General features: G+C 47.8%; 1 protein-coding gene across 1 annotated transcript in view; it reads right to left on the bottom strand.

The window, feature by feature from the left end:
* Positions 1 to 20,605, bottom strand: part of LOC147673492 (unconventional myosin-Ie-like) — a 203,438-nt gene that overhangs the window by 15,099 nt on the left and 167,734 nt on the right. The window contains exon 25 of the mRNA XM_086947348.1: positions 1,174 to 1,248. Coding sequence (XP_086803474.1) covers positions 1,174 to 1,248 — 75 coding nt within the window. The remainder of the gene's footprint in view (positions 1 to 1,173; positions 1,249 to 20,605) is intronic.

Genomic DNA, 20,605 nt, shown 5'->3' with positions numbered 1-20,605 from the left:
TTAGGCTCAGAGATAATCTTGCAGAAATACTTCCCAGATCCAAGCCCCTATACACAGTCTGATTCAGCCAACAGTTACCAGCAATTGAATAAAATGTACTCATTGTGATCACAAACCATTGATTTAAAGTCTGCCCACTTTTCTACCAGTCTGCTATACCTAGCAGCCTTCTAGACCTAGAAGCAGACAATCTCCTAAATAGAAATACCCAGCGTTATTGGGTGGCACAAAGTGCCCAGTTAATATCTGCTCGAGATGGAGATTAGTTTTCCATTTTCTTAACACCTATATGTGTTATTACAGAAATTCTAAGTTGAAGAAAAGGATTCTGACATTTCCCCCCATATATAATTAGAAGTATCTTCACCTGAAACCAACCAGGTTAAAAGCCATTCTTGAAGAAACTATCTTGAGGTCAGATTTCTCTTTTGGTGGTTTTAAAGGGAAGGATCCCCCCTAAGGACCCTATTCATTTTGCTTTTTTAAGGGGGTTCTCATTTTCCACCCTGATACTTTTACCCTCCTCCTTGTCCCTTTGATATCCCTAGTGCGGTTTCTCCTCTTAATACTGATCCCAATCCTGCTTTGCTCCTCCGGTTTATAATTACTATACCTTCCTAAATTACTTCGCCTACTGAATTTAAAAGTTCCACTAGCCTCTTTACCTGTTCCCCTTTTATCTTCTTACCTCCTCCTTGTCCCCTTGATATCCCTAGTGCCGTTTCTCCTCTTAATATTGATCCCAATCCCACTTTGCTCCTCCGGTTTTTAATTACTATACCTTCCTAAATTACTTCGCCTACCAAATTTAAAAGTTCCACTAGCCTCTTTACCTGTTCCCCTTTTATCTTCTTACCTGATTCGCCTTGCCCTCTGCTGTCATGCATTTTGTTTTGTTTTTAACTGCTGGGTCACAGTAGACATCAAAGAAAGACTACTGCAACTTTGTTTTTTTAAAGGCAATTACATTTTACATATAAAAAATGTGGTTTTGTTTGAAAAAGTATTTCATTACTTTCACATTTGTCCGTAACAGAATTTTGTCATCCTGACATCGACAGGTCTTCATTTTGGAAACTCATTAAATTGACCGAATTTCCTCTTAAGATAAGACATTACTTGAGCTATCATAGAGTCAATAGTTCCATAGGTCGGACTATTATAACAACTCACCTGCTGGAGGATACCCCTGGTTTGTGGGAGCACGGTCTAAATACTGGCTTTTCCTCATATCCTTCCGGGAGGGTCCTACAAAATAAACATTCAAGGTCAGTCAGAGCTTATAATTCTTGGTTTGGGTGTCTGGCCTCTTGTGCTTCTGCTTCTCCTTTGACCCACTGGTGACCACTCTAGTAACAAACGTCTACTAAAAGAAACCTCTTTCATGTGCTAACTGTCATTCTGGTGCAGTCCCCTCATCGCAAAACCTTTGTATTTCAATATGATGGCTCAAATCCCATGAGCCATTTCACTGGCAACCCCACCAAAGGACTCTCCAAAATAGAATCAAACAAAATCACCTCAGATTTCCCCCATAAACCTATGGCGTTCACTGCACAATTTACACGAATACACCCAATCCACTCATATTATTCTACTTGATGCCTATTAAAAAATAAATTGCTCTGCCTGCTCAAAAAGGGGCCATAAACATGTGCAATTTCAATTATGAACTCACACAGTATTTTGCCATGTATTTTCAAGTCTTACCTACAAACCCATTTAAAGCCATCTTGTGATCCACACTGCTAATGTTGTAGCATGCTTTCCTTACAAAAAGCAACTATGTAAATGATTATTGTACTGATTATTTGAATGCAAATAAATCTTGAGCAGATTTCCTCAAAACTGGAATTGGTACCACCATCAATAATCATAGTTTGACACCCTTGATGGTACATATTTGCAATTTGTTTTTTAAATTTAGCTACACAGCCATAAACTTTATTTTTAAGTATCATCCTTCTACCACTAGGATTTAATATGAAATTAATTTCAAGATTTTTCAAAAATCTATTTGAGAAGGCATTCCTAATACACCATGCAAATGAATGTCAAATCCCTAGAAGTCTCTCACAAACCATTTGACGTGAAGAGTATTCTACAGGCCAGTGACATTAAGCCTCCGGAAATTCTACCATCAGTTAACTTGTGAAATATCATCTCACAGCTCTACCACCAGCCTTAAAAATTATTTTAGGGAGTGTCTCACAGATCTTGGCAATTCCATCTGGATCCTTTCCCATTATGTTTGGGAGGTGCTATCGGAAGAATCTACCATAAACCCTTACAGATACATCGGAAGGTGAATGGCCATCCTTGATAAGGAGCTAAACATGGAGTATCAGGTAGTATTGAACCATTTAATCTGGATTATTACGCAAAACATAAACCACACATTAATCACAACACTCCACACAGTCTAACACGAAAACCACAAAAAAATTATAAAAACGTTTACTGTTTTATATTCTTGGATAATTTCAAATTCAATCATACAGTACATTTTCAATAGTATACATACCAAATCTATCATTAACTCGAGGCATGTTTCGCACTAAACGCTGATTATCTAGCTTCTGTTTTAAACATGATATTGAAAGAACAGAAGTGTCAGTATTGCTCACGTTCGGCCACATAGCTCGCAAATACTCTCATTTTAGGAATGCCACCCTAATTGTACAGAATTTGTTTATCTTCCTGCTCAGAAGCATTTTCTAAGGAAGACAGTTTTTTGTGTAAAAACTTGCAAATCTAAAGCGACTATTTCTAATAACATAACTGAATCAACAGGTAGTGTAAACTCAGCTATACGTAGTGAAAAGGACTTAAAATACCGCCTAGAGGGGGCGTGGCTAGCAGCCGGCTGAGGAAATATAAATTTTTGGTCAAGTTATGTTCCCTATCGTGTACCCCACCGTCTCCATGTACGAGCTTAAAGTGCATGTAACTCCCCTCCTGTGCCAGCTATGAAGACGCAAATACATTTGCGTCCAACGTTAACATGTCCTCTTTCAGACCCACCCTGAATGGGTTGAATAGTCAGTTTCTAAGTATGCCATGCCAACGTCTTTTGTGGTGTACTTTACACGTTTTTCAGCTCTGGCAAAGTAGGCCCTGAATTCTGCCATTGAGCCTTTTTCCTGCCTTCTGACTCTGAAAGCCTCAGCCCAGGCTGCCCCTGTACCTGTGAACTCTGCCTTACTCCCAGCGCGGCCCACCGCGTTTAGCTCAGCCTGCTGCCTGCCAAGAATGAATTCAACCTTCGAGTTATCTGTTTCCCTCTCCGAAAATGCATTCCTGCCTACTAGTTTAAGTAAACATCCCCCCCAGCCGCAGAGCGAAGGGCCTGGTCTTACGGTCTCCGTGCAAGTGATTCATAGCCCCTGTTACCATGGAAGGCCCATGCCCCCACGCTTCTCATGCAGACACTTAGGCGCTTATACACGCTGTAGGAGAGTAGGGTCTGCTATCCTATGGTCACCCCAATTTTTGCTTTTTGCTTCACTGGTTTTCGACTTACTGAGGCTGTGGGCCTGCTAATCAGACCCCCAGCCTGCTGTTCTCTCTCTAAATTTATAATACATGTGCTATAGGTACATACCACAATTGGAAATGGACTCCTTGTCAGCCCCTGTACCATGCACTATAGGTGCTCAGGGCATAGGTGCCACCAAGGCCTACCAGGGGCTGAAGCATAGCTTTTGCCACCCCTGGCTGGTTCTTAAATTGACACAACTGGCTGATCACTCAGCTGGGGCAAGTGGGTGTAATCACCCCTTGCTTAGATATAGTATACCTATATCTAAACCTATATCTGGACACATATATAGCCTGTGAGTCACTCCTATGGAAGGCCTCATCAATCCTGGAGGCAGAGTGCGTGGTTTTATGTGAGATGGAGCTCTGGCATGAGCTGAGCCTGTCTGCAGCTGTCGGGAACAACTCCCTAAGCTGATCCGGGATAATGCCATACCATATACTCTTAAGCGCCTTATAATCCTCGCGGTTATATAGCAACTTTGGTTTGGCTTTATCAAAACATGTCGTGTAAGGTGTCATACGAATTGGAATACTACCCCCTCGCCAGTTCTGGCGACGGGGGTAGCATTCCACCCTTCTAGAGGGAGAAGACATGTTACTTTACTGAAACGCGGTTGATTTAAAATGAGCCTCAGATCCACAAAATGGATGCCCCTGCCACAGACACGGGTCTGGCCTCCTGCTGCTGACCGAAACCCGGCAGAGGAGGCCTGGACAAAGAGTTTCCTGTCACAGGGCGGTGTCAAACCACCCCAGACAGGAGATAGTGGATTGGAGTAGGGAGGTTTCAAAGAAACCAGACACTGCCTGGGGAGCACAAGGCTGCCCCTTGCAGGATCCGGCCAAACCGGTTCTGGGGCCTCCCAGCCCCTGTCCCAGCGCGGCCAGGATCAAAGGAGAGGGGTGTAACCACCCCCTTCCTGGGTCCCACCCATAGGAGGGGACCTAGCAGGATGTCCAACCCCCTAGATTCGAATAAGAGGGGGAGCAGTCCCAACGGACTTCAGATCATCCTGAAGAAACATAAGAAACGAAATCTGGACCCTTCGACTTTCTACACGACGTGAGAAGACTGAAGAATCTCCCTTGTGGTCAAGGAGTGACCACCCTGTGCAAACAGGCACCATCCAGCCCTCGACCCTTGCTTTGTTGCAGTTCCCGCCGGAACTCGAGCGACAGATCGACGAGATCAAGCTTGCCTGCCTTCTACCTGCCCGATCCACAGTCCCTGCAGAGCTGAGACCCGTGGAGGCGACCGGAAGCGTGGGGCACGCCATCTTGAAAAGGCCACGAGACGCTGACCGTGCAGCCCACGAGTGACCCTCGAAGCTGTACACCGGGGTTTGAGAAGCCCCAGCCCCGAGCTCCACTTGCACCAAAGCTCACCCCTCCACACTCGACAAGTGCTGCGTGGGGCCCTTCTGCTCGTGTGCGCTCGACGCGTTGGCCCGGTCACTTGCCAGCTGGCTTGTGGCCCCTGTGCCGACGAAACTTGAAAATACGACTTGCTTTTCTGGTTGCTCCAGATCTGCACCAGCTCCTGTGAAAAGGAGCACCCACTCTGACCCTCCTGGTTCGAGTGATAAGCAATCTCCCGGTTCTGCGTGGATTGCTTTTGCCAAGTGCTGTTTGCTGCAATCTTGAAGCCGACTGTGCTGACGGCGAGAGCCTACGTGGGACAGATCGTGACCTGCTCCTGGACGTCGCAGATGCCCCAGAGCCCACGTGACAGCGGAGAGAAGCCTATCGACAACCGCCTGATTGCGCCCGACATTGCCTGGTTCCGTCCTGGTTCCACCCTGGTCACTGCTGAGTGACCCAGACTCTGTCCCCTCTGCTTTCAGGTACTTTTCTACTTCGATCCACCCTTGGATCGCACCGGACACTTCTGCTTCACAGCGCCTGCAGCTGCAACAGCTCCAAGCACCAAGAACCTGCGTGACAGAACCCGACGCCACTTCGACCCTGTGCACCCACGGCCTGTGGGTGAGGTAACTTTGCAACGCCGGTGTCCTTACACTGGTACACACCTCTAGGGTCTGTGTCTAAAGTTTTGTGTTCCTAGGTTCAGCGGAAGTATCATTTAATTCACTTTATCCAACTTTTACGCACCATTGACTTTGCATTGGTGCGCGCCGCACTTTCCGTGCTGCACCCGTCTCCTGTGGGCTACTCCCGACTTCATCATTGCTAGTCCTGACTGCTCCCAGCGAATCTCTAGGCCCTAGGCCTAACCATTGTTCGATAAGTGTTCCTTATACCACTTTTTTAATATATGGTCTGAGTGGCCACCCGCCCTCATCCATAACTGTGCAACTTTATATGTTTTACTGTGCTTTTGATTTAACGCTTGTGCCCCTTTCCTCATAAAGAGTACTGGGGAGTAATTTAGAAATAAATACATATATTTTTACAATATATACTTGTGTGGTGTCCTTTCATTTGATTACAGGATTGTATGTGGTAAAACAGCTCGCTTAACACGACCTCTTAAGTTAAGCCTTTAAGGCTGCTTAGTCCATGCTACCACTAGGATAGCTTGTCTAACAAGGTTGACTTACAACCTGACATCTTTGGGGTTTGCTTGGACTGATAACCAGTGGTTCCAGAATTGGAAACACTACCTATCAGGCCAACTTCTCACATTGGTGTGCAGCGGTGCGGATTTGAGCTTGCTGTTTGTTTTACCATTGCAATCTTTATCAAATTGAAAGATCACATCAAGTACCTCTAGGTACATATAAATCAAAAGCTTAGCATATTAAGTTCTACTGAACTTAGTAGTTGTAGATGAAAGGGATTAGCACACCCTGACTACAACTCACTAGCAAGGTACAGTAGGAAACCACTTAGTGTAGGTAAGTGCACCACTTACACCTCACTAGCAGTCATGTCTGATACAGGTAGACCCTCAGGCTCTGCTCCTGTAGAAGTTGATCCTATAGGGACAACATCCAGATATGACAACCTTAGCCACAAAGACCTGAGTGCCTTGTGCACAGCCAGGGGGCTAAAAAAGGGCAGAGGCCCTACCATTCCTTCCCTAATAGCTCTCCTAGAAAAGGATGACCTAGATAAGGTGAGTCAGGCTCCCTTAGAATCAGGTGAAGGGATAAACTCCCCTGAGAATGAGAATCTTCCAGAAGAAGAGGAGGAGGAAGAGGAAGAGGAAGGCTCTGATGTAGAAGAGCCTGAAGATCAGGATCAGAGGGGAAACCAGGTACAGGTTGCCAGGCTTAACCAGGCCAACTTGGACCTACATGGGAATGGAGAGGGCCAGCACCTCCCCAGATCTCATAACCTCATTCTCCCAGGTAATAGGAGGGAGAGATCTCTATCAAGGGACTCTCACCTTTCTAGTGCCTCAAGAGAATCTCAAAGAGGGATGACTTCCTCCCAGAGAAAAGAGCATAGGGCCAGAATGAGGGCTGTCCAACTCCAAATAGAAAGGGAAGAGGTAGCCTTGGCTCAAGCTAAACTTGCTTTAGCAAGAGAAAGAAAATTGTGTGGCTTAGATGCCACTGGTGGCAGCAAAGTTCCTAAAGACAGGGCCTATGACAATAGAAACCTGACAAAAATTGTGCCCCCCTACAAGGAAGGGGATGATATCCACAAATGGATGACTGCTCTTGAGAGGGCCTGCATGGTACAGCAGGTCCCTGAGGATCAGTGGGCAGCAATTTTATGGTACTCCTTTTCTGAGAAAGGGAGGGACAGGCTCCTCACTGTTAGACCTGAGGATGCCAAAAACTACTCTGTTCTGAAGAGTGCTCTTATTGAAGGGTTTGGCCTAACCACTGAGCAATACAGGTTGTTGTTCAGAGACACCCAAAAAGCACAGACTCAGGACTGGACTGATTTTGTAGATTGTGCCACTAAGGCTCTGGAGGGTTGGCTGCAGGGAAGTAAAGTTTCAGACTATACAGGATTGTACAATCTTATGATGAGAGAACAGATCCTTAATAACTGTCAGAACCAGCTGTTGCATCAATACCTTGTTGACTCTGATTTGACCTCTCCCCAAGAATTGGGAAAGAAGGCAGACAAATGGGTCAGAACAAGGATTAAGCAGAAAAACCAGAACCAAGGTGACCAGAAGAAAACAGACCAGAAGGGTGGGAATCAGAAAGATAAAGAAAAGGACCAGAAGTCTTCAGGCCCCCAAACTAGCAATAAGGAGGGGGGGGTCCCAAAATGGAAACAAGAAAAAGAAGAATGATGGCCCAAAGAAACCTTGGTGTAATACCTGCAAATCAGTTTCACACTGGGGCAGTGAATGCACTAAGAAAAATCCAGTCCCCACCACTGCAGCTCCTAAAGCACCTGCACCCCCTAGTACAGTTAACAGTGGTGGTACACAGCCAAAGGGTTTAGTAGGGTTGACCCTGGGTACTGAGGTGGAATCTGGCCTAGTCAGAATCCCCACACAGGCAGTTCTCCTATATGATGTGGACTTATCTTTGCCCACTGCAGTAAGCCCCAGTAACCTGGGCAAATATAGGCAGACTCCCTTAATTAATGAGAAACTGGCTCAGGCCTACAGGGACACTTGTGCCAGTGTCACAATGGTGACACCTGGCTTTGTGGATCCTGGACAGATTGTACTAGGTGAAAGTTACCTAGTGACCAATGCAAGCAACTCCACTACTTCCCATAGTGTGGCTGTTGTGAACTTCTCCTGGGGAGGGGTAGATGGCCTAAAGAAAGTTGTTGTGAGTGCAGACCTCCCAGTAGACTGTCTGTTAGGCAATGATCTTGAAAGCTCAGTTTGGTCAGAAGTGGAGTACAGGACTCATGCAGAAATGCTAGGGATTTCAGCTCATGTCCTTGCAGTGACAAGGTCTCAGGCTAAGAAGTGCCTTCCTGAACCAGTGGTGGATCTTGAAACAATAGACCAACCACAACCCAAGAGGAGGAGCAAGAGGGTTAAGGCTGTGCCTTCCCACTTGCCCCAGGTTGAGGATCAAGTTTCACAGGAAACTGATTCTGCAGTCCAAGAGGAGACTGTCTCAGATGAGCTTGAACCTGAACAGGTTGAGTTTCTGGGGACAGGGGGACCCTCAAGGGCAGACCTGGGGCAGGCTCAATTAGATTGCCCTTCACTTGAACCCCTCAGACAGCAAGCTGCTGCTGAGGCTGCAGGGAATGCTCAAGGTACCCATAAGGTGTATTGGGATGAAGGGCTCCTTTATTCAGAGGCTAGAGACCCCAAGCCTGGCGCAACCAGGAGGTTGGTCATACCTTTGAAGTTTAGGGGCTTCCTTCTTACCTTGGCCCATGATATTCCCCTTGCAGGACACTTAGGCCAGAATAAGACTTGGGACAGGCTTGTTCCACACTTTCACTGGCCTCACATGTCAGAAAATGTCAAGGAGTTTTGTCGCTCCTGTGTCACTTGCCAAGCCAGTGGTAAGTCAGGTGGCACAACAAAGGCCCCCCTGATACCACTACCTGTGGTGGGGGTACCCTTTGAAAGAGTTGGAATAGACATTGTGGGTCCCATGGATCCTCAAACAGCATCTGGGCACAGATTTATACTGGTGGTAGTGGATCATGCCACCAGGTACCCAGAGGCAATTCCCCTGAGGACCACCACAGCTCCTGTGGTGGCAAAAGCCCTCATTGCAGTTTTCTCAAGAGTGGGCTTTCCAAAGGAGGTTCTTTCAGACAGAGGTACTAACTTTATGTCTGGATACTTAAAAGCAATGTGGAAAGAGTGTGGAGTAAACTATAAGTTTACCACACCCTACCATCCACAGTGCAATGGGCTTGTGGAAAGGTTCAACAAGACCCTAAAGGGAATGATAAAAGGTTTACCAGAGAAGCTTAGGCGGAAATGGGACATCCTTTTACCCTGCTTGCTCTTTGCTTACAGAGAGGTCCCACAGAAGGGGGTTGGCTACAGCCCTTTTGAACTTTTGTTTGGCCACCCTGTAAGAGGTCCATTGAGTTTGGTGAAGGAAGGATGGGAGTTACCTCTCAAAAAGCCTAAACTAGACATTGTGGACTATGTACTTGGTCTCCGCTCCAGGATGGCTGAATACATGGAGAGAGCATCCAAAAACCTTGAGGCAAGTCAGGAATTACAGAAAGCCTGGCATGACCAAAAGGCTGTCATGGTTGAGTTCCAGCCAGGACAGAAGGTGTGGGTGTTGGACCCAGTGGGGCCAGCAGCTCTCCAGGACAAATGGACTGGACCCTACCCTATCATTGAAAAGAAGGGAGAGGTCACCTACTTGGTTGACTTTGGTACCCCTAGGAGCCCCCACAGGGTGCTCCATGTAAACAGATTGAAAGCATTTGTTGACAGGGAGGACATGAGTCTCCTCATGGCCACAGATGGGGAACAGGAGGAAGAGAGTGACCCTCTCCCAGACCTGCTTTCCCAGAACCCTGATGATGGTTCAGTTGATGGAGTAGCCTTGGCAGGCAGCCTCACTGAGCAGCAACAGGTGGACTGCAGACAGGTGTTGCAGGCCCACAGACAATTGTTTTCACTCACACCCAGTCAGACTAACTGGTGCACCCATGAGGTGGACACTGGTGACAATCTGCCTGTGAAGAATAAGATCTACAGGCAACCTGACCATGTCAGGGATTGTATAAAAGCTGAGGTGCAAAAGATGTTGGAGCTTGGAGTGATTGAGCCATCAGAGAGCCCATGGGCTAGCCCAGTGGTCCTTGTGCCAAAACCTCATACCAAAGATGGGAAGAGAGAAATGAGGTTTTGTGTGGACTACAGAGGTCTCAATGCTGTCACTAGGACAGATGCTCATCCCATTCCAAGAGCAGATGAGCTCATTGATAAATTGGCTTCTGCCAAGTTTCTGAGCACATTTGATTTGACAGCTGGCTACTGGCAAATCAGACTAGCTGAGGAGTCAAAAGCCAAAACAGCATTTTCGACCCCTAGTGGACATTATCAGTTTGTGGTAATGCCCTTTGGCTTGAAGAATGCACCTGCCACTTTCCAAAGGTTGGTGAACCAAGTCCTTGCTGGGTTGGATGACTTTTGTGCAGCATATCTAGATGATATTGCTGTCTTTAGCTCCACCTGGGAGGATCACCTGATCCACCTGAAGAAGGTTCTGGAGGCCCTGCAAAAGGCAGGCCTGACTATCAAGGCTACTAAGTGCCAGATAGGGCAGAGCAAGGTTGTGTACTTGGGCCACCTAGTAGGTGGGGGTCAAGTTCAACCACTGGAGAGCAAGATCCAGACCATACAGGACTGGGCTCCTCCAACTACCCAGACACAAGTCAGAGCCTTCTTGGGCCTGACTGGGTATTACAGAAAATTTGTAAAGAACTATGGGTCCATTGTGACACCATTGAATGACTTGACATCCAAGAAGATGCCCAAAAAGGTTCAGTGGACAGTTAGCTGTCAAAAGGCATTTGATGACCTGAAGAAGGCCATGTGCTCTGCACCTATCCTGAAGAGTCCTGACTACTCCAAACAGTTCATTGTACAGACAGATGCTTCTGAGTTGGGGGTGGGAGCTGTGCTTTCACAACTTAATCAAGATGGTCAAGACCAGCCCATTGCTTTTATTAGCAGAAGGCTGACCCCCAGGGAGAAACGTTGGTCAGCTATTGAGAGGGAGGCCTTTGCTGTGGTTTGGGCCCTGAAGAAGTTGAGGCCATACTTGTTTGGTACTCACTTCCTAATTCAGACAGACCATAAGCCCCTCTTGTGGCTAAATCAGATGAAGGGTGAAAATCCCAAACTGCTCAGGTGGTCCATTTCCCTACAGGGGATGGACTTTACAGTGGAGCACCGCCCAGGGACTGACCATGGTAATGCAGATGGTCTCTCCAGGTACTTCCACTTAGAACATGAAGACTTATCTGGTCAAGGTTAAGTTTAATGTCCCTGCGTTTGGGGGGGGGGTTATGTAGGAGAGTAGGGTCTGCTATCCTATGGTCACCCCAATTTTTGCTTTTTGCTTCACTGGTTTTCGACTTACTGAGGCTGTGGGCCTGCTAATCAGACCCCCAGCCTGCTGTTCTCTCTCTAAATTTATAATACATGTGCTATAGGTACATACCACAATTGGAAATGGACTCCTTGTCAGCCCCTGTACCATGCACTATAGGTGCTCAGGGCATAGGTGCCACCAAGGCCTACCAGGGGCTGAAGCATAGCTTTTGCCACCCCTGGCTGGTTCTTAAATTGACACAACTGGCTGATCACTCAGCTGGGGCAAGTGGGTGTAATCACCCCTTGCTTAGATATAGTATACCTATATCTAAACCTATATCTGGACACATATATAGCCTGTGAGTCACTCCTATGGAAGGCCTCATCAATCCTGGAGGCAGAGTGCGTGGTTTTATGTGAGATGGAGCTCTGGCATGAGCTGAGCCTGTCTGCAGCTGTCGGGAACAACTCCCTAAGCTGATCCGGGATAATGCCATACCATATACTCTTAAGCGCCTTATAATCCTCGCGGTTATATAGCAACTTTGGTTTGGCTTTATCAAAACATGTCGTGTAAGGTGTCATACGAATTGGAATACTACCCCCTCGCCAGTTCTGGCGACGGGGGTAGCATTCCACCCTTCTAGAGGGAGAAGACATGTTACTTTACTGAAACGCGGTTGATTTAAAATGAGCCTCAGATCCACAAAATGGATGCCCCTGCCACAGACACGGGTCTGGCCTCCTGCTGCTGACCGAAACCCGGCAGAGGAGGCCTGGACAAAGAGTTTCCTGTCACAGGGCGGTGTCAAACCACCCCAGACAGGAGATAGTGGATTGGAGTAGGGAGGTTTCAAAGAAACCAGACACTGCCTGGGGAGCACAAGGCTGCCCCTTGCAGGATCCGGCCAAACCGGTTCTGGGGCCTCCCAGCCCCTGTCCCAGCGCGGCCAGGATCAAAGGAGAGGGGTGTAACCACCCCCTTCCTGGGTCCCACCCATAGGAGGGGACCTAGCAGGATGTCCAACCCCCTAGATTCGAATAAGAGGGGGAGCAGTCCCAACGGACTTCAGATCATCCTGAAGAAACATAAGAAACGAAATCTGGACCCTTCGACTTTCTACACGACGGGAGAAGACTGAAGAATCTCCCTTGTGGTCAAGGAGTGACCACCCTGTGCAAACAGGCACCATCCAGCCCTCGACCCTTGCTTTGTTGCAGTTCCCGCCGGAACTCGAGCGACAGAGATCGACGAGATCAAGCTTGCCTGCCTTCTACCTGCCCGATCCACAGTCCCTGCAGAGCTGAGACCCGTGGAGGCGACCGGAAGCGTGGGGCACGCCATCTTGAAAAGGCCACGAGACGCTGACCGTGCAGCCCACGAGTGACCCTCGAAGCTGTACACCGGGGTTTGAGAAGCCCCAGCCCCGAGCTCCACTTGCACCAAAGCTCACCCCTCCACACTCGACGAGTGCTGCGTGGGGCCCTTCTGCTCGTGTGCGCTCGACGCGTTGGCCCGGTCACTTGCCAGCTGGCTTGTGGCCCCTGTGCCGACGAAACTTGAAATACGACTTGCTTTTCTGGTTGCTCCAGATCTGCACCAGCTCCTGTGAAAAGGAGCACCCACTCTGACCCTCCTGGTTCGAGTGATAAGCAATCTCCCGGTTCTGCGTGGATTGCTTTTGCCAAGTGCTGTTTGCTGCAATCTTGAAGCCGACGGTGCTGACGGCGAGAGCCTACGTGGGACAGATCGTGACCTGCTCCTGGACGTCGCAGATGCCCCAGAGCCCACGTGACAGCGGAGAGAAGCCTATCGACAACCGCCTGATTGCGCCCGACATTGCCTGGTTCCGTCCTGGTTCCACCCTGGTCACTGCTGAGTGACCCAGACTCTGTCCCCTCTGCTTTCAGGTACTTTTCTACTTCGATCCACCCTTGGATCGCACCGGACACTTCTGCTTCACAGCGCCTGCAGCTGCAACAGCTCCAAGCACCAAGAACCTGCGTGACAGAACCCGACGCCACTTCGACCCTGTGCACCCACGGCCTGTGGGTGAGGTAACTTTGCAACGCCGGTGTCCTTACACTGGTACACACCTCTAGGGTCTGTGTCTAAAGTTTTGTGTTCCTAGGTTCAGCGGAAGTATCATTTAATTCACTTTATCCAACTTTTACGCACCATTGACTTTGCATTGGTGCGCGCCGCACTTTCCGTGCTGCACCCGTCTCCTGTGGGCTACTCCCGACTTCATCATTGCTAGTCCTGACTGCTCCCAGCGAATCTCTAGGCCCTAGGCCTAACCATTGTTCGATAAGTGTTCCTTATACCACTTTTTTAATATATGGTCTGAGTGGCCACCCGCCCTCATCCATAACTGTGCAACTTTATATGTTTTACTGTGCTTTTGATTTAACGCTTGTGCCCCTTTCCTCATAAAGAGTACTGGGGAGTAATTTAGAAATAAATACATATATTTTTACAATATATACTTGTGTGGTGTCCTTTCATTTGATTACAGGATTGTATGTGGTAAAACAGCTCGCTTAACACGACCTCTTAAGTTAAGCCTTTAAGGCTGCTTAGTCCATGCTACCACTAGGATAGCTTGTCTAACAAGGTTGACTTACAACCTGACATCTTTGGGGTTTGCTTGGACTGATAACCAGTGGTTCCAGAATTGGAAACACTACCTATCAGGCCAACTTCTCACACACGCACTCACAGTCAGTATAGAATAGCTTCCGCCCCAGAGACCTTTCCGTCCAGATAGCTCAGTTCCTAAACATCAGATATCAGATATGATAGAAGCACAAGTTGATCTGACATGCCAGACTTCTGTCTCTTTCCGTTAGTTAAAATGTCAAGTCCCCTGCACCCTTCAGCTTCACGTCAGTCACACGTCATGCAGCTGCGCGCGCATCCAGGCCTCAGATTTCTGCTGACATTGCAAGATTCTGCTTTTGTTGCCACCCACTTATGACACCTACCTGTGACGTTTCTAGCACACACCTCTATGTTCACGCCTAGTTCACGCCTTCTAATTACGTATCACTACCACGTGTGTGTTTTATCTTGTTTCTCTCAGCTGTTACGCCTACTATATTGGTTTCTATAATGTAACTCAAGTATATAAGCTATGTATTGTCAATAAAATATTGCTCTATCCCTTCCTGCACCCCCAGTGGTGGCAGGAACCAGATATCCGGTCATGACCATTCCTTTTTAAGGAATAAAACCCCTAAGAACTCTAACACCACGGACTCTGCGTCTTTCTTTCCGATTGAGTTATTATTGATTAAGTACTTACCTGCATAGAAATTAAGACGGTAAATCAAATATTTACCACATTATTCTGGCGCCCGAATAGGGACCCCTCCCCCACCTCACGCGCCGGTTGGTGCGTTGCAAACTCTGTCCCCTGCCATCAGTTAGACGGAAACTACGCGTACCGGCAGGATTTCCTGTATCTCCCTCTGGCCCACGGAGGTGACGAAGACTGCAATTAGCACCCAGACGAGGCGGTGAGGAGCGCGGAGGATCCCGACCAGAGCCTAGCCGAAAGAAGAAAGGTCCGAGGTGTCAAGAGGCCCACCAGTTTTCCGAAGTATCCACGTGTCGAGTCGAGTCGAGTCCGGTCCAGTCCAGTCGAGTTTTCCGAGGCCTTCTGTTTTCCGTGCTTCCCGTGAGTACCATTGCTGGGACGTATCTAGACGGGTTTGGGTACACAAGTCCGGTCTGCACTGTTTTAGACAGTGTATCTGTACTGTTTAGCAGTATATCCGATGATTCAAGTTCTTGCACTGTTCTCAGCAGTGTATCTGTGCTGTTTAGCAGTACATCCGGTATAGGGGGTAGTAATAGGTGTTTTTAAATGTCTTTTTCCATGTGATTAATGTCGTTGTATGAGTGACTGTTTTTTTATGTACATTATTGTGTTCTTGTGTAACTAGCTGTATTCAGTATTAAGTAGCAAGGATTGAGCATTCAGTATTAAGTAAACAAGATGCCGTTTTTTAACAAGTTAAAGCAGATAGGAACTAGGAAAGGGATGCTAGAGGAAGAAATTCCTATCCCCCCTAGGGACACTCCTGGAAATTTCATGTACCATAAACATGGCATAGACGCCATACTGTATCTAGATTTTTGGGCCGATTATACTAAGCAGGTGTATACATGATTCAACACCTCCTCACGCTATTCAGATATCAACACGCTGACCCAGGTCCCTTACACGATACATTAGAAGCACTACTCATGGATAGATGGAGAGGTTTAAGTACCAAATTAATTCAAATAATTCTAGAACAACGACACAGACATAACACTTTCCTGGGTTCACAATATGTTCCTGCTCTGCCCCCAGAAAGAAAAATGTATCATATGGAGCGCCTGCATGGCATTGAAAGTCAGAACCCCTTACGAGAAGTACATCCAGTCATGGGTACCGATCATAATCTGAAACGTGTGTATGTACACACGCCTCTGACCAAGTTAGAACTATTGGAAATGAAGAAACTAGTACCCTGTCATGATAAAGACCCTGCAGGTTTTCATAGAGAACTTAAAGACATGTTACTGATGGGGGATTACACATATGAAGATATCATGAAAATGTTAAAGGTACTGCTGCCCATGGGCATCTACGAGAAACTCAAGGAAAAAGAATGGGAAGTGGGAGACAAAAAGATTGTATGGGCAGAAATAGAAGAAGAGGAGGAAAAACGTACCCCAGGGCTAGGTCTTGGGGAGAAAACTAAAGCATTACCAGGTTTAATAGTACAGGTTCTGCCAAGATTACTGACAACTAGAAAGGAAGATTGGGACGCCATCTCGTCCTGTAAACAGAAACATGATGAAGATACTAGTGACTTCTATTCAAGATTCGAGAAATGTTTCATTATTAATAGTGGCCTTAAACCAAGTAGTGAGTCATCCCCGCATCTTTTCGTATCAAAATTAGTCGAGAATTCCCTGCCATTAGTTAAGAACCGCGTGTATAAAGTTGAAAGTACTTGGCAGGCAAATACGCCATCCCAGATGTTACAGATGTTACAATATCATCAGAACAGAATTAGAGAAGAACAGGATCAGGAACAGAAACGCATGAAAGACACGAAAATGAAAATGTTAGTGGCCCAATCGGTTCCAGCCGACGGCCAGAGAAAGGGTACGACCCAGACAGGCCATTCCGCAGCTCCCGTTAAAGGGACATGCAACTATTGCAAGCAGCCAGGTCACTACGTACATGAATGCCCAGTTCTGAAACATAATATAGCGACAGGTAAAACTAAAGAAAGACCGCATCCGCCTAGACAAGATCATAATCAGCATCAGTCTTCACAGAATATACAGCCCATGCAGAATACACAGCCTATGCATGTTCCATCACATACAACACAGACAGTAGCGGTACCTCAGAGACAGTCACAGCCACAGCCCATTGCCGCGACTCAGCAAGTTTCGCAACAGATGTACCAGTATGCCCAATCTGATTATCCCGATTATCAACGATACACATGAAACAGCCTAGAGAGGGAGGGTGGCTTGCCTCTTATTGAGATTCCTGTAGATCAAGAGGGTCCTTATGTACACAGTCAAGTATTGGGAAAAGACAGAAAGTTTTTAATTGATACAGGGGCAAGTCGCACCACAATCAGCCATGATGAAGTTCCAGGGGCACCCCTCTCAGGCTCACAGAATGTTTCCCTTGGTTTTTCAGGACAGCCTATTGTAAATGAGGTATCGAAACCAGTTCCCCTGGCTGTGGGTCCATTATCACGTGTTACAGACCTGTTACTCACGAAATCATGTCCAGAAAATCTGTTAGGAATAAAGACATTGAAAGCTCTAGGAGCTGTTATATGTTGCTCTCCGGAAGGAGTTAGACTTTTCTTAAGAGACTCTAAGGGTCATTATGTGTTACGAGAGTTTGATGTCAGATTGAAAAATGTACCAGATCACTTGTGGGCAAAAGGCCCAACTGATGTCGGTTGTATGCACATTACACCATACCGTGTTACACTCAAACCAGGTGTTGTTTTACCCAGAATCAGACAATACAAGTTACCACCCGATGCTGTAGTGGCTTTACTGGAAATCATTGAAGAGCTCATTGCCCAAGGAGTGGTCGTAGAAACAGACTCCAATATCTGTAATTCACCCATCATTCCGATTCTTAAACGTACTGTAGGAAGGTGGCTACCTGACTATGGTTACCCCAGATTTTTTTGCCCTGTGTTTAGCTGGTTTTCGACTTAGTTGGCCTGGTTCCCTGCTAATCAGGGCCCCAGGCTATCTGCTCTCTCTGTAAAATGGATTCCATGTACCCTAGGTGCATAACTAGATTGGCTTGGGTCACCTTATCAGCCCCTGTACAGAGCACTATAGGTGCCCAGGGCATAGGTGCATCCAAGGCCTACCAGGGGCTGCAGCATATCTTTTGCCACCCCTGGCTGGCTATCTAAATTGACACAACTGGCTGATCACTCAGCTGGGGCAAGTGGGTGTAATCACCCCTTGCTTAGATATAGTATACCTATATCTAAACCTATATCTGGACACATATATAACCTGTGAGCCACTCCTATGGAAGGCCTCATCAATCCTGGAGGCAGAGTGCGTGGTTTTATGTGAGATGGAGCTCTGGCATGAGCTGAGCCTGTCTGCAGCTGTCGGGAACAACTCCCTAAGCTGATCCGGGATAATGCCATACCATATACTCTTAAGCGCCTTATAATCCTCGCGGTTATATAGCAACTTTGGTTTGGCTTTATCAAAACATGTCGTGTAAGGTGTCATACGAATTGGAATACTACCCCCTCGCCAGTTCTGGCGACGGGGGTAGCATTCCACCCTTCTAGAGGGAGAAGACATGTTACTTTGCTGAAACGCGGTTGATTTAAAATGAGCCTCAGATCCACAAAATGGATGCCCCTGCCACAGACACGGGTCTGGCCTCCTGCTGCTGACCGAAACCCGGCAGAGGAGGCCTGGACAAAGAGTTTCCTGTCACAGGGCGGTGTCAAACCACCCCAGACAGGAGATAGTGGATTGGAGTAGGGAGGTTTCAAAGAAACCAGACACTGCCTGGGGAGCACAAGGCTGCCCCTTGCAGGATCCGGCCAAACCGGTTCTGGGGCCTCCCAGCCCCTGTCCCAGCGCGGCCAGGATCAAAGGAGAGGGGTGTAACCACCCCCTTCCTGGGTCCCACCCATAGGAGGGGACCTAGCAGGATGTCCAACCCCCTAGATTCGAATAAGAGGGGGAGCAGTCCCAACGGACTTCAGATCATCCTGAAGAAACATAAGAAACGAAATCTGGACCCTTCGACTTTCTACACGACGTGAGAAGACTGAAGAATCTCCCTTGTGGTCAAGGAGTGACCACCCTGTGCAAACAGGCACCATCCAGCCCTCGACCCTTGCTTTGTTGCAGTTCCCGCCGGAACTCGAGCGACAGAGATCGACGAGATCAAGCTTGCCTGCCTTCTACCTGCCCGATCCACAGTCCCTGCAGAGCTGAGACCCGTGGAGGCGACCGGAAGCGTGGGGCACGCCATCTTGAAAAGGCCACGAGACGCTGACCGTGCAGCCCACGAGTGACCCTCGAAGCTGTACACCGGGGTTTGAGAAGCCCCAGCCCCGAGCTCCACTTGCACCAAAGCTCACCCCTCCACACTCGACGAGTGCTGCGTGGGGCCCTTCTGCCTGTGTGTGCTCGACGCGTTGGCCCGGTCACTTGCCAGCTGGCTTGTGGCCCCTGTGCCGACGAAACTTGAAATCCGACTTGCTTTTCTGGTTGCTCCAGATCTGCACCAGCTCCTGTGAAAAGGAGCACCCACTCTGACCCTCCTGGTTCGAGTGATAAGCAATCTCCCGGTTCTGCGTGGATTGCTTTTGCCAAGTGCTGTTTGCTGCAATCTTGAAGCCGACGGTGCTGACGGCGAGAGCCTACGTGGGACAGATCGTGACCTGCTCCTGGACGTCGCAGATGCCCCAGAGCCCACGTGACAGCGGAGAGAAGCCTATCGACAACCGCCTGATTGCGCCCGACATTGCCTGGTTCCGTCCTGGTTCCACCCTGGTCACTGCTGAGTGACCCAGACTCTGTCCCCTCTGCTTTCAGGTACTTTTCTACTTCGATCCACCCTTGGATCGCACCGGACACTTCTGCTTCACAGCGCCTGCAGCTGCAACAGCTCCAAGCACCAAGAACCTGCGTGACAGAACCCGACGCCACTTCGACCCTGTGCACCCACGGCCTGTGGGTGAGGTAACTTTGCAACGCCGGTGTCTTTACACTGGTACACACCTCTAGGGTCTGTGTCTAAAGTTTTGTGTTCCTAGGTTCAGCGGAAGTATCATTTAATTCACTTTAACTAACTTTTACGCACCATTGACTTAACATTGGTGCGCGCCGCACTTTCCGTGCTGCACCCGTATCCTGTGGGCTACTCCCGATTTCTTCATTGCTTGTCCTGACTGCTCCCAGCGAATCTCTAGGCCCTAGGCCTAACCATTGTTCGATAAGTGTTACTTATACCATTTTTTTAGTATATGGTCTGAGTGGCCCCCCGCCCTCAGCCATAATTGTGCCAACTTTATATGTTTAACAGTGCTTTTGATTTAACGCTTGTGCCCCTTTCCTCATAAAGAGTACTGGGGAGTAATTTAGAAATAAATACATATATTTTTACAATATATACTTGTGTGGTGTCCTTTCATTTGATTACAGGATTGTATGTGGTAAAACAAGCTCGCTTAACACGACCTCTTAAGTTAAGCCTTTAAGGCTGCTTAGTCCATGCTACCACTAGGATAGCTTGTCTACAAGGTTGACTTACAACCTGACATCTTTGGGGTTTGTTTGGACTGATACCCAGTGGTTCCAGAATTGGAAACACTACATATCAGGCCAACTTCTCACACGTACTGATCCCAATGCACCGCCAGTATATCGGCTGGTGATTGATTTAAGAGAATTGAATAAATGCATTATTCCACAGTACCCTGTGGTTCCCGACATCTCATCCTTATTGACGGCTATTGATTCAGAAGCAACGTTCTTTACTGTAATTGACCTCAAGAACGCCTTCTTCAGTGTACCTATTGATCCAGAGAGCCAATATCTCTTCGGATTCC

The sequence above is a fragment of the Lissotriton vulgaris genome, chromosome 12 (assembly GCF_964263255.1).
Source record: "Lissotriton vulgaris chromosome 12, aLisVul1.2, whole genome shotgun sequence".
NCBI lineage: Eukaryota > Metazoa > Chordata > Amphibia > Caudata > Salamandridae > Lissotriton > Lissotriton vulgaris.
The sequence above is the reverse complement of the archived record's forward strand: the minus strand, read 5'-3'. Positions and strand labels throughout refer to the sequence as shown.